Here is a 12,567-nt window from a genome sequence, read left to right on the forward strand (position 1 = left end):
CACAAATTACAAACCGTTCAGCTCTTTCAGGTCTATTGTATTTGTAATCGAGGTTTAATCACTGGAACAATACGACATTAACACTACTTAAGCTTTTACGTCTTACTTTCATGCACATTCAGAGCCAAACAACAACTTCCTCCCTCCCAGTGAAAAAGTAAAGTCTCATCCATTTGGTTGATGGACGATTCTCAGTCCAGCAGTGACAGTGAGGTGTTTAAAAACTCCAGCAGCGCTGCTGTGTCTGATCCACTCATACCAGCACAACACACACTAACACACCACCACCATGTCAGTGTCACTGCAGTGCTGAGAATCATCCACCACCTAAATAATACCTGCTCTGTGGGGGTCCTGTGGGGGTCCTGACCATTGAAGAACAGCATGAAAGGGGGTAACAAAGCATGTAGAGAAACAGATGGACTACAGTCAGTAATTGTAGAACTACAAAGTGCTTCTATATGGTAAGTGGAGCTGATAAAATGAACAGTGAGTGTAGAAACAAGGAGGTGGTTTTAATGTTATGGCTGATCGGTGTAGGTGCAGGTTAGTTTCTAATGCAGTGGCTAATAATGTTATGGCCTGTAGATGGTGAAATCCATGTTTTCCTAAATTATTGGGACTATTCGATCACGGGTGTTTAATTGTGTTTCAGGCATTAAATTAAGAGTCAGCTTATATTACAATATTCAATAATACTCTGTTTTGTGTTGTTTTCTTGCAGTTTACATGCAGTTCCAGCGTTTTTTTTGGAACCGGGCTTGTGTAAAGCTGTAGGATTTGTGTCAAATTAAATAATAAAAAGCTAGCTTTAATATTGCACAACACATTAACTTACCACACATCCACTACATGAGACGGCCTTCATTCCAGCAGCCATCAGAGCTTACAACAATAACAATATATAATAATGTCACTCATACCTACTCTTTCATATTCATGTTCATGGTGTAATAAAAAGTGCAATATGTAATTTATTTACAATAAGTGCAATACCTAATATATTTTGTATATCCAAATGTATATATTATTTTAAAGATATTTTAGAGTAAATAACTACACACTATGTGTGCAATATTTTCAGTTAGTTGTATTTGTTTATGTTTTTCCTGTGTTCCTACTGCTGTAACAAGTTAATTTCCCTAAGGGGATAAATAAAGTCTTATCTTATATTATCGTATCTTAACTCACTTAATTTGTTAACACTCAACACCTTGATTCATTCTTTTACTGGATCCTGGGCTTATTTTAGGCCTCTGCTGCAGCCAATTTGCTAAAATAATCAAAATTACTGGTCTACAGTTATAACTAGGGCCACATTTCCCATCAGTCATTAAATTACACGCATAAATTAAATGATAGAACAAATGAAGCTACGCCACACAGCACAGCTACCTTAATAGTTGAATGTAAACCTAGAACATCCAGCGACGGTTCAAAGCTTCAAGTCCTGTCTCAAATACGAAAATTCTAGTTTGCTAGTTTCCCAAGTTACCCGATTGCTAACTGAATTGCCGTAGGATTGCGTCTCATGGTGCAGATTATCCGGTAAACATGAGGCACTTGAACGCTACACGAATGAAAAACGTTAAATCGGTAAAAACAAACATCAAGGTTTGAATTTCACAGCATATTACATATTACACAGGAAACGGCTCAGAATTAGGTAGGGTCTTAGTTATGACCCACACATAAATGCTAGATTCTTTAGAAAAAATATTAATAGAGTATAAAGTGCCCGGTGGTGGGATCATCCAAAACAAACAGTGCTGATCAGGTTGATTACAGGGTGGTATGTTGTGTCAGTACATAGCGACTCCATGCATGGCACCATGCTGCACGGCACTCGGGTTACCTCATCAGGGGAGGACAGTGCCGGGGAGACGGGGGTGACGGGGGTGAGTGGGGTATCCTGCTGAACTACATCCACCTTGAAGAAGAGAGGAACATCGTCACACTCCATGTGGCAATACAGGATGGATCTGTGATACCTACTCGAACTGTCGACCCTCATCCATCAAAACAGAACGAATGTACAGATACAATTTACAAACACAGACGTCTTATACAGGAAGGGGCGGAGCCGGCTCAATTTCCTAAGAAGGTTGAGGTCCTTGAATATATGCATATATACACACACACACACACACACACACACACACACACACACACACAGCGATCAGCCATAACATTAAAACCACCTCCTTGTTTCTACACTCACTGTCCATTTTATCAGCTCCACTTACCACATAGAAGCACTTTGTAGTTCTACAATTACTGACTGTAGTCCATCTGTTTCTCTACATGCTTTGTTAGCCCCTTTTCACCCTGTTCTTCAATGGTCAGGACCCCCACAGAGCAGGTATTATTTAGGTGGTGGATGATTCTCAGCACTGCAGTGACACTGACATGGTGGTGGTGTGTTAGTGTGTGTTGTGCTGGTATGAGTGGATCAGACACAGCAGCGCTGATGGAGTTTTTAAACACCTCACTGTCACTGCTGGACTGAGAATAGTCCACCAACCAAAAATATCCAGCCTGTCATAATATAATAATATAATATCCTGTGACCACCGATGAAGGTCTAGAAGATGATCGACTCAAACAGCAGCAATAGATGAGCGATCGTCTCTGACTTTACATCTACAAGGTGGACCGACTAGGTAGGAGTGTCTAATAGAGTGGACAGTGAGTGGACACGGTATTTAAAAACTCCAGCAGCGCTGCTGTGTCTAATCCACTCACACCAGCACAACACACACTAACACACCACCACCATGTCAGTGTCACTGCAGTGCTGAGAATCATCCACCACCTAAATAATACCTGCTCTGTGGTGGTCCTGTGGGGGTCCTGACCATTGAAGAACAGCATGAAAGGGGGTAACAAATCATGCAGAGAAACAGATGGACTACAGTCAGTAATTGTAGAACTACAAAGTGCTTCTATATGGTAAGAGGAGCTGATAAAATGGACAGTGAGTGTAGAAACAAGGAGGTGGTTTTAATGTTATGGCTGATCGGTGTATTTAGGCAGCTGTCTAGGGGGGCAGTGGGCAGCAAGGCAGATCACAATGTTTTTAGGACTTATTGTAACTCATTTTTACAGCAACACAGCAATGCGTTAAATACTTTACCCCCCCCCCCCCCCCCCCCCCCCCTTCCCGCTCTAACCCCTGTACACTTGAAATAGCTGCTCATACTAAAAAATAGAGCGAGTGTCTACTGCAGCTGTTTTCACTTCTGTATTCTGTATCTGTACTCCGTGGCACTTCTGTAAAGATAACGCCAACAACTTCTGCTTACACCGGGCATGTAAAAGTCCTTAAAAATAAAAGACAAATATATATATGGCCTGAATCCTGTTTTTAAGGACGTTTACGTGCCTGGTATGAGCAGAAATTGTTGGTGTTATCTTCACAGTATCTGAGTGAACTTATTGATCACTACAGCCCAGCACGTTCACTTCGTTTACAAGGTTCAGGGTTACTTCTAGTTCCTAGAATTATAAAGATCACGGCTGGTGGATGTTCAAGTCTAGATTGAAAACATATTTATTGACTCAGGCTTTTGATTAGTCTGTATAAACTAAAGAGGCAAACTTGGTTATGCAGTAATAATTAGGGGTGTCGGAGTCTACGAATACGAATCCCAAAACAGAAGCAGAACCAAAGCTAAATATAAAAAAAAATATATATATATTAAACTAAAGTTACTCTCTGCAAAACTGACATTTTACTCTTAACGATTTCACATTGTAGCTACATCTTCTGTTGTTTTACCCCGAGCTGGTTCTGACGGAAACCTGTTCACCCTCTCGAGGTTAATGGCTGCAATTCGAGACTGCAGTGCCAACAATGCTGCTCCTGCCAGATGTGACGGAAACCTGACGTGTTTGCACCAAAGATGTCCAGAACTTACAACGAACTTCATCACAGACTGGACTGAACAATGAAGAACTATGAAGAATTATTTTTATTTATTTATTTTGCTAGTTATAACTTTCAGTTCAATTTAATTGTGTGTGTGTATGATTAGTGTAAATCCTATTTATATAAATTATCCTCCAGGCCACCCAAAGAGGAGGATGAAGGTCCCTGCTGAGTCTGGTTCCTCTCAAGGTTCCTTCCTGTAATTTTAAGGGAGTTTTTCCTTGCCACTGTCGCCCTCGGCTATTCAATAGTGGGGTTTTTTTGGTCTGTTGGTCCTGGATTCTGTAAAGTGGCTTTGAGACCATGTTCATTGTAAAAAGCGCTATATAAATCAATTTGACTAAATAAATTTGAGATAAAATACAACAGTGGGAGTAATTTAGACAGATACTTGGGATGCTCAACAAAATGAGGACAAAAGAGTAATGAAGACAAATCATGCATTTGTGAAGTAAATATCCAATATGCATGTATACAATACACAGTATAAATGTGGTTTAAATACCAGGGTGTGTGATATATGAGTATAAATAGGATGTGCAGGGCAGAAATATGCAAATCAGGCAGCTGGCAACTGACCAGTGCCACCTATAAATCATCCAGTAGGAACACAAGTATCATGCAAATGATCTCGTACTATATTGTGGATGTTTATTTTAGTTCAGTAGCATCGGCACAGTCAGCCGTTCTCCTCGATTTACAGTGTATACCTGATTTATCAGAACTAGCTCGAGTGGCAGGTCTATAAAGGTACAGTCACGAAGTGTAGTGTCTTATTATGCATGCGTAGCCTGAACAATATTTACATTAAACAAACATTATTTACGTTAATACTAGAGGACAATATTTAGTGCTTCATGCTTATTTTGTAAATGAATGATGTTGCATTAATGCTGTTTTTGCTGCAGTTCTCTTTCTTTAAGTTGTAAACAGCGGAACTTTACTATGTGACGCTAGGACCCCCCAGCTGATGGGCTTCAGACCAGTAACGTTATTCTGTGATGGAAAAGCGCTGTTCAGCACCACCAGTACCACACTGGTGGCAAAGTTTTGTCAGTGTACTTTAACAGTTATGACAGTTTATAAATAGGGATCACCTTTTTTTGTTCGCGATCCCGATCTTTAATTTTGATCCCGATCCGATACCGAGTCTCAAACCGATACTTGTATTTTCTAGATATTGTCTAGATAAGAACTAGATAATACTGTTCACACAGTGCACACTTCAAGTACATTACAGTTATTCAAATTAATCCAGTGTACATGTTTAACAACTGAATAGCTCTGCAGTGCTGTAGCCTGCATCCAAGCTATTGCTTAATGTTCTTTTATTTTTACAAAATAAAAGTAAACAAACTTAGTGCAGCATTGTAGCAGTAAAACTAGAACACTCAAAATGAAGTGAAGGTTCTTTTTGAGGAAAATAAGCATCTCTGCCATGTTAGCGGGCGGCCGGTTCCTCTTCTCATCATATAATAATAAACTTGCTGTATTCGGCTGAGTGTTTATTTTTTAGGTGCCATATCAAATTAGTAAAACTAGAACACTCAAAATGAAACGAAGGTTCTTTTTGAGGAAAATCAGCATCTCTGCCGTGTTTGATAGACGTTTCTACGAGAAGTGAGTGTGTTTTGACTCTTTGGGGCTTCCATAGTGCATGGAATGGCGTGCCTGGCTAACGCGATGACTCTAGCTGTCCACTATTCGGTACCATAACAGAAGAAGTTAATAAATTGTTCTGCTCTTTGAGATCGGATCGGGACATCCCTATTTATAAAATTATCAAAATTGTGAAATTTCTAAGATTATTCAATATTTTTTCTTCTAAGGTCCGGGTCCTTTCTGTGCAAAGTTTGCATGTTCTTCCGTGTCTGTGTGGGTTTCCTCCGGGTGCTCCGGTTTCCTCCCACAGTCCAAAAACATGCAGCCAGGCTAATTAGAGACACTGAATTGTCCTTTAGGTACCAGCCGCTAGGATGCACAAACCAGTGCATTGTAGTGTCGGTCCCAAGCCCGGATAAATAGGGAGGGTCGTGTCAGAAAGGGCATCCGGCGTAAAAAACTGTGCCGGATCAATAATGCGGATCACGATCCGCCGGCGACCCTAACGGGAGCAGCCGAGGAAATAGATAGATAGAGTTAATATTATTATTATTAATTACATGGCTTACAATTACATACATATATGTATGTTTTGTATGTTACATATAAAACAGTAAATAAAATATTAAAACTAACTAGAAGTCAGTTCCAGAAAGACGTCAGTGCAGTAGTTTTGGTGCATCACATGAGCTGATCCCCTGATTGTCACACTGATTTTTATGGTCTGAACTTTGAAATGAGTGTAAAACTGTATAAAATCTCCTAACAGCAAAACAACGTCAAACACACTGTTTAAATTCAGCTGTTGCTTCATAACAATTATTTTAAAGGGCTAGTGAGCTTAACACCCTAACCCTAGGACTCCTTTCAGAGCTCTAAACCAATCCCTAAAACCCTAAAGATAACCCTAATCCTAATATTGACATTTTTCCAGCCGTGAATTGCAGCTAATCTACTTTAATTAAACTAAAAAGATAAATAATGAATAATAAATCTGATCTGCATTTTCCCCCCTTAGGTTTTACAGATTCAGTTCACATTTTGATCTATTAAAAGCCGTGAGAGAACAGACGTTGTGAGCTCCATCACTCATGCATGTCCCACAGGAAATACAACACTCAGCTTCCTCCGGCAATTCCTAGAAACCGAAGCAAAACGCTCACAAAGCTAATTTAAATAATCAATACTCACAGAGAAAGCTAAATGATTAAGAGTGTCATTATTATAATCTTTCACTGTAAAGTGTCACTCACACACACACTTCACACTGTTTTCTTGCTTGTTAGACCACAATTAGCCGACACCCACCTACTTACTAACACACAGTTCTGCTTTACTCATTTCCTAATGCCACGTTAAGAAAACAGAGTACGATTTGGAGACCCCCCGCCGTGATGCTGCTGTGAGGACTATAATAATGTATATAAAGAGGAGAAGATAAGAAGAAACGAGTGTGTGTGAGTGTGTGTGTGAGGGGAGACTGACCTGATTTTGTGTGGCTGGAGCAGGGGTGTTACTGTCGAAAAACGTTAGGTCGAGTGGAGGTGCCGTTCCTCCCGCCGCAAACGCCCGAGTGTTACCCAGCTGTAAAAACACAAACACTCATATCAACACAACGTGTACAAGCACCAATGTCCAAACTACACACTCAACATGAGAAGAACCAGTTCATAAGAAAAGACCTTTACGCTTGGAAGAGTTGAAGGATAAAGAGGAAGAGGACGGCCAGCAACTAGATAGATATGTACAATTGTAGGATAAATGAACAAACCATTCAATAGAATGAATGTAGATGGAATGTTCTGGAGAAACACTAAATCTGTACGGTCACCAGGAGTCCGAATAGAGATGACAAATATAATAAAAATAATAATAATAATATTAATAATAATCTCATTATTAATAATAATATTACTAGCAGTAGTAACCGTAATAATAATAGTAGCAATAATAATAATAATAAAATATATTAATAGTAATAACAATAATATTAATAATAATAATAATGGTAATAGTAGCAATAATAATAATAATGTGGGACAGTTGTGACCTAGCGGTTAAGGTACTGGACTAGTAATCCAAAGGTCTCTGGTTCAAGCCCCACCACTGCCAGGTTGCCACTGTTGGGCCCTTGAGCAAGGCCCTTAATCCTCAATTGCTTAGACAATATACTGTCACTGTTCTGTAAGTCACTTTGGATAAAAGCATCTGCTAAATGGTGAAAATGTAAATAATAACAATAATAATAACAAAAATATTAATAGCAGTAATAATTATAATAATACTGGTAATAAGAGCAATAATAATAATTAGTATTATTATTATAATAGAAAGAAATATTAATAGCAGTAATAATTATAATAGTAATGACCATAATAATAATAATAATTATAATAATGGTCAAAGCAGCAATAATAATAATAATAATAATAAATATAATAATAATAATAATAAAAACAATAATATTAATAGCAGTAATAATTTTAATAATAATGGGTAAAAGTAGCAATAATAATAGTAACATTACTAATACAAATAATAATAAAAATAATAAAAAATAATAAAAGCAGTAGTTTTTATAATAATAATTATAATAATAACAGTAATAAAATTATAATAATAATAGCAGTAATAAAAGTAATTACAATAATAATTGCAGTAATAATAATAATTAGAATAATAATAATAATTATAATAAAATTAATTATAATAATAATAGCAGTAATAAAAAAAAAAATAGCAGTAATAAAATGTATTATTATAATAATAGCAGTAATAATAATTATAATAATAATAAGTTATAATAAAAATAATAATAATAATAATAGCAGTAATAAAAATTATAATAATAATAGTAGTAATTACAACAATAATAGCAGTAATAGAAATCATTATAATTCTACTACTACTACTACTAATAATAATGACAATAGCAGCAATATTAATAATAATAATGGCAATATAATAATAATACCTGAGATAATAATAATAATCTATATACTATAACATCCCATAATTAATGTTGTTTTATCAGCTTAACATTCCTGCTGTAAATCCTTCTTTCTACCGAATGACGACACCGCTCAGATTAAAATCTGGTGACTGGGTACCACTGAGATCACCCTCATAGTCATGTAACCACTCAGAGAGGATTAAGAAGTGATTTCTTATTTGGTTTCCTCCTGTAAACACATGCTGAGGTATGTAACACTACAGGTTGTTGGTGTCGCATTGTTCTTTCTAACATTACCCACACACATTCTCTACTGGTGATGAGTCAGGCCTGCAGGCAGGAACCTTCTTCTTCTGCAGCCATGTGTTTGTAATGTGTGCAGCAGGTGGATTTGCGTCATCTTGTTGAGAAAAGCATGGTCGTACAAATGTTAATCACAGAACGTTAATCAGAACCCTGAGTAAAAAGGAAACCCGCACACACAGCAGTGAGAAGAAGGAAAGTATGATGAGAAATGTTTAACACGCAGTCGTTTGCTTGTGCAGATGTTTGACGAAGGAAGTGTGTGTGTGTGTGTGTGTGTGTGTGTGTGTACAGCTGTAAAAGTGACTGAACGGGAGCCAAGATGAACGCCTGGCCTACGGCACGAGCTGTGCTCATATCGGCGGTGTGTTTTTCCCTAAACCTGCGTCTGCTTGTCCTCACAGTGGTGAAAATCTTCAGTGTGATCTCGATCATAAACACAGAGTCTCTATATGTTAAGATTTATCAGGAATTTAAATAAACGTACATAAAATATTCATCCCTAAACATAAAACCTGGATGATTTGCCATTTATCACCGTGCTAAATCCACCGTCCAGCGTATATAATTCATTTATTCATTCATTTAATCTCACTGAGCACTTTATTCTGGTCAGGACCGCATGGATCCGACGTCACAGGAAACATCGGGTGCAAGGAATTAAAATACATCATTGCAGGGTGATGGTTACTCACTCCTAGGGAGAATTTAGTCTATCCAGGAGGAAACCCAAGCAGGCAGACAGAGAACATGCAAAACTCCTTAAGCTGGCCCTTTTAAAGTCAGTTCACAGTGAAGGCTCTTCTGAAGCATTTTAGTCATCTGCATTACATAACAGACTACCATTATGACACTAAAGGGGCAACTGTAGCCTAGTGGTTAGGGTGCTGGTCCAGTAATCAGAAGGCTGCCGGTTCAAACCTCACCACTGCCAGGTTGCTGTTGGTCCCTTGAGCAAGGCCCTTAACCCTTAATTGCTTAGATTGTATACTGTCACAGTACTGTAGGTCGCTTTGGATAAAAGCGTCTGGTAAATGCTGAAAATGTAAATTTCCTCCCAATCTAGTCGTATCCAATCACCTGATTGGTATTTCATCCTCCACTTCTGATCTTCGGCCACTTCTTTTCACCTGCACCAGACGGGTCCATACAAAAAGTCACGCACTGATTTCCATTATCCTCAATCTCAGTGCAGCACCATCGATCAGCCAGCAGAGGTCGTAATTGCAGCAGTTATGAGGAATCCCCACAGCTCTCCCACCCTCTGAAAAGTCAATCATCAGAAGTAAAGGAACCTGGCTGCTGGTATCAGAGCTGAGATTCGAACTCACACGTTCGAGATGTCAAAGATGACTAGCATTTTAACCAACGTCTACTCCACCATCACCAGGCAAACAGTTCATCTAATTTACCAGTGAGTGTAGTAAGTCTCAGGACTTCATCGTTTCTACAGTGAGTGTAGCTAAGCTACTTTAACTCATGCACTGTACGTATTTAAACCCAAACGTGGTTCGACCAAAAAAAGTCTGAATGCACAGGGTCTCAAAACGCTCCTCCTGAGACGCCTCATTCTGAGCGACATTTAAAAATGCCTAATGTGGTGGACAGAAGCAAAGCAGTGAGCGAAATTATGCTCAATTAGTCATTCTCATTGTTTTTTATGTTGTATAAAGGTGTACAAGAGAGATTTATTTGTAGGGGCGGGGCGACGCGTCAAAAAGATGGCCACGCCCACTAAAACATGGATTTCTCTGGGGAAGCTGCGGCTAAGAAACTCGCACACGAGCATCTAAAGTGTGGGAGTGTTTTTACAATGTGATGCTTGGTAAACTTCGCAAAGTGAAGATGGTTTATCGCAGCGGTACGACTTCTATGCACGAGCATTTAAAGCATAAGCATCCCGGAGCGCATTTTCATGACGTCAGCAAAACATGCCGGTAAGTTTCTTTACATTTACTTCTTCACCCTGACATTATATATTAGTGTTATTAACACATGCAGCTACGGTGCTCGTTATGCCTGGTTCACACTACACGATTTTTGCCCTAATTTTCGCTCGCTGACTGGTCGGCGCTAGATTTGCCGGCTTGGGAGCAACTCGGCGTTCGCTCGGCGATCAAAACTCGGCTCTCAATCACTATGTGTGAACTACCCCACAACTCGATCCGACCGGCTCGAGATTTCTAGCACGTCAGATATCTGATCTGAGTTGCACAACTGGCAGTGATTGCTATGTCGAACAGCTAATGAGTACGCAGGATACGGTGTGAGGGGAAACGCAGGAGAGGAGTGTAAACAGGTGGGACAGGGGGATAATATAGTTTATATCAGAATACATCAGCACACACACGTCTTACAGTATTTCTGACCTGATCGTTCTCTACAAAACAAAACACCAACACTGCATTGCAAAATTATTAATTGACCTCCAACTTACTATAGAACAATCCGTACTGTTCGTGTTGCCAAATCCACTCCGATTCATTTATTTTTTCTCCTTGATTTTACGCTGCACATCAGCGCACAAACACTTTGATCGCTCGCTATTTGTTAACGTGCATTTCTGGACGTGGTATCATTAAACCCCTCGTCACTTCTCACGTGTGTTTTTGTAAAAAAATTTAAATAAATAACGTAGTTTGGGAGATCTCGCCTGCGATTCCAGTTGGTGATAGATGGTGTAGTGTGAAAGCCCCTATCACCGATCAGTCGTGTAGTGTGAAATATACATCGACTGAAAGACTCCCGAGTGCAAAAGATTCAGTCGTGTAGTGAGAACTGTACAGCGACCCGGCAAATCAGAAAGTCGTGTAGTGTGAACTTGGCATTAGTAGTACTCACTATAAACTTGATTTTCTGTCTTCGTCGCACCATGTTAATAAACAATTAACGTAATTTCTGCACCGCTGCTGTAGCGGTAACGTAATGTAGCAGCGTGCGTTATGTAAGATTGTTGTTCGGCTGTTTTATATTTTCTAAGTAGAATATTGATTCTATATTTCAGGTAAAGAGTTGCTGTAACATACAGTGATAAAATAAAACTGTGACAGACATTTAAATTTGAGGTCTAGTGTTTTTCTGACAGGAGATCTGATAACACAGTAGTGATGATGCCACTATCACTGTAATTCTGATCTACTTTATGTTTCTCTTTTTAAGGGTCAAGCTAAGAAGTGTGGAGGACTTTAAACAAGCTGGAATATGCAAAGAAAGAATTCCTGTTGTACTGTATATGTATATATTACAAATAAAGGCGTTCTATATTCCTTTAATTAAATTTTACAAGCTCTTGCTTTAATTTTATGTCTGACATTACAATAAAGGTACGTATTACTGCAGGTATTTTTTGCAGAATGTTATGTTAGCACACACATAAACCCCTTTAAAATAAGCAGTAAATAAGTTTAGACTAATCGATTGATAAAAAAATAATAATAATAAATAATCGTTAGATTAATCGATAAAAAAATAATCGTTAGATACAGCCCTATTCATTTGTATTTTGGTTTGGCCCGTCGATTTGAACGGCCTAAAGCTAACTCTGTTAGCCTAGTAAGCTCACACTGTGGTGATGGGTGGGGATAGACGATGACATAATTGCCGTCTAACTAGAGCGTCTCAATAATCTGCCTTCTAAAGTTCGATGTCAGTCAGAGACGTCACTCCTCTCTACTCGAGCGGTTTTACATACTCAACTTTTGTTTGGTATCTGTGTTAGCTTCATTCGACCAAAAGAACTCTGGTTCTTGATCTGGTTCCGTTAGGACTTCTTAGAATC

At 38.6% G+C, this 12,567-nt stretch overlaps 1 protein-coding gene across 2 annotated transcripts in view; it reads right to left on the reverse strand.

Moving 5' to 3' along the window:
* The window catches only part of snx9b (sorting nexin 9b), a 38,659-nt gene that overhangs the window by 18,412 nt on the left and 7,680 nt on the right, over positions 1-12,567 (reverse strand). The window contains exons 4-5 of one of the 2 annotated variants that reach the window (XM_063002406.1): positions 7,019-7,117; positions 1,856-1,930 (exon numbers count right to left, since the gene is read on the reverse strand). In XM_063002406.1, coding sequence (XP_062858476.1) covers positions 1,856-1,930; positions 7,019-7,117 — 174 coding nt within the window. The remainder of the gene's footprint in view (positions 1-1,855; positions 1,931-7,018; positions 7,118-12,567) is intronic. The other variant, XM_063002407.1, reaches the window with a different exon arrangement.

This window comes from Trichomycterus rosablanca, chromosome 9, assembly GCF_030014385.1.
Source record: "Trichomycterus rosablanca isolate fTriRos1 chromosome 9, fTriRos1.hap1, whole genome shotgun sequence".
In the NCBI taxonomy this organism is placed as follows: Eukaryota; Metazoa; Chordata; class Actinopteri; order Siluriformes; family Trichomycteridae; genus Trichomycterus; species Trichomycterus rosablanca.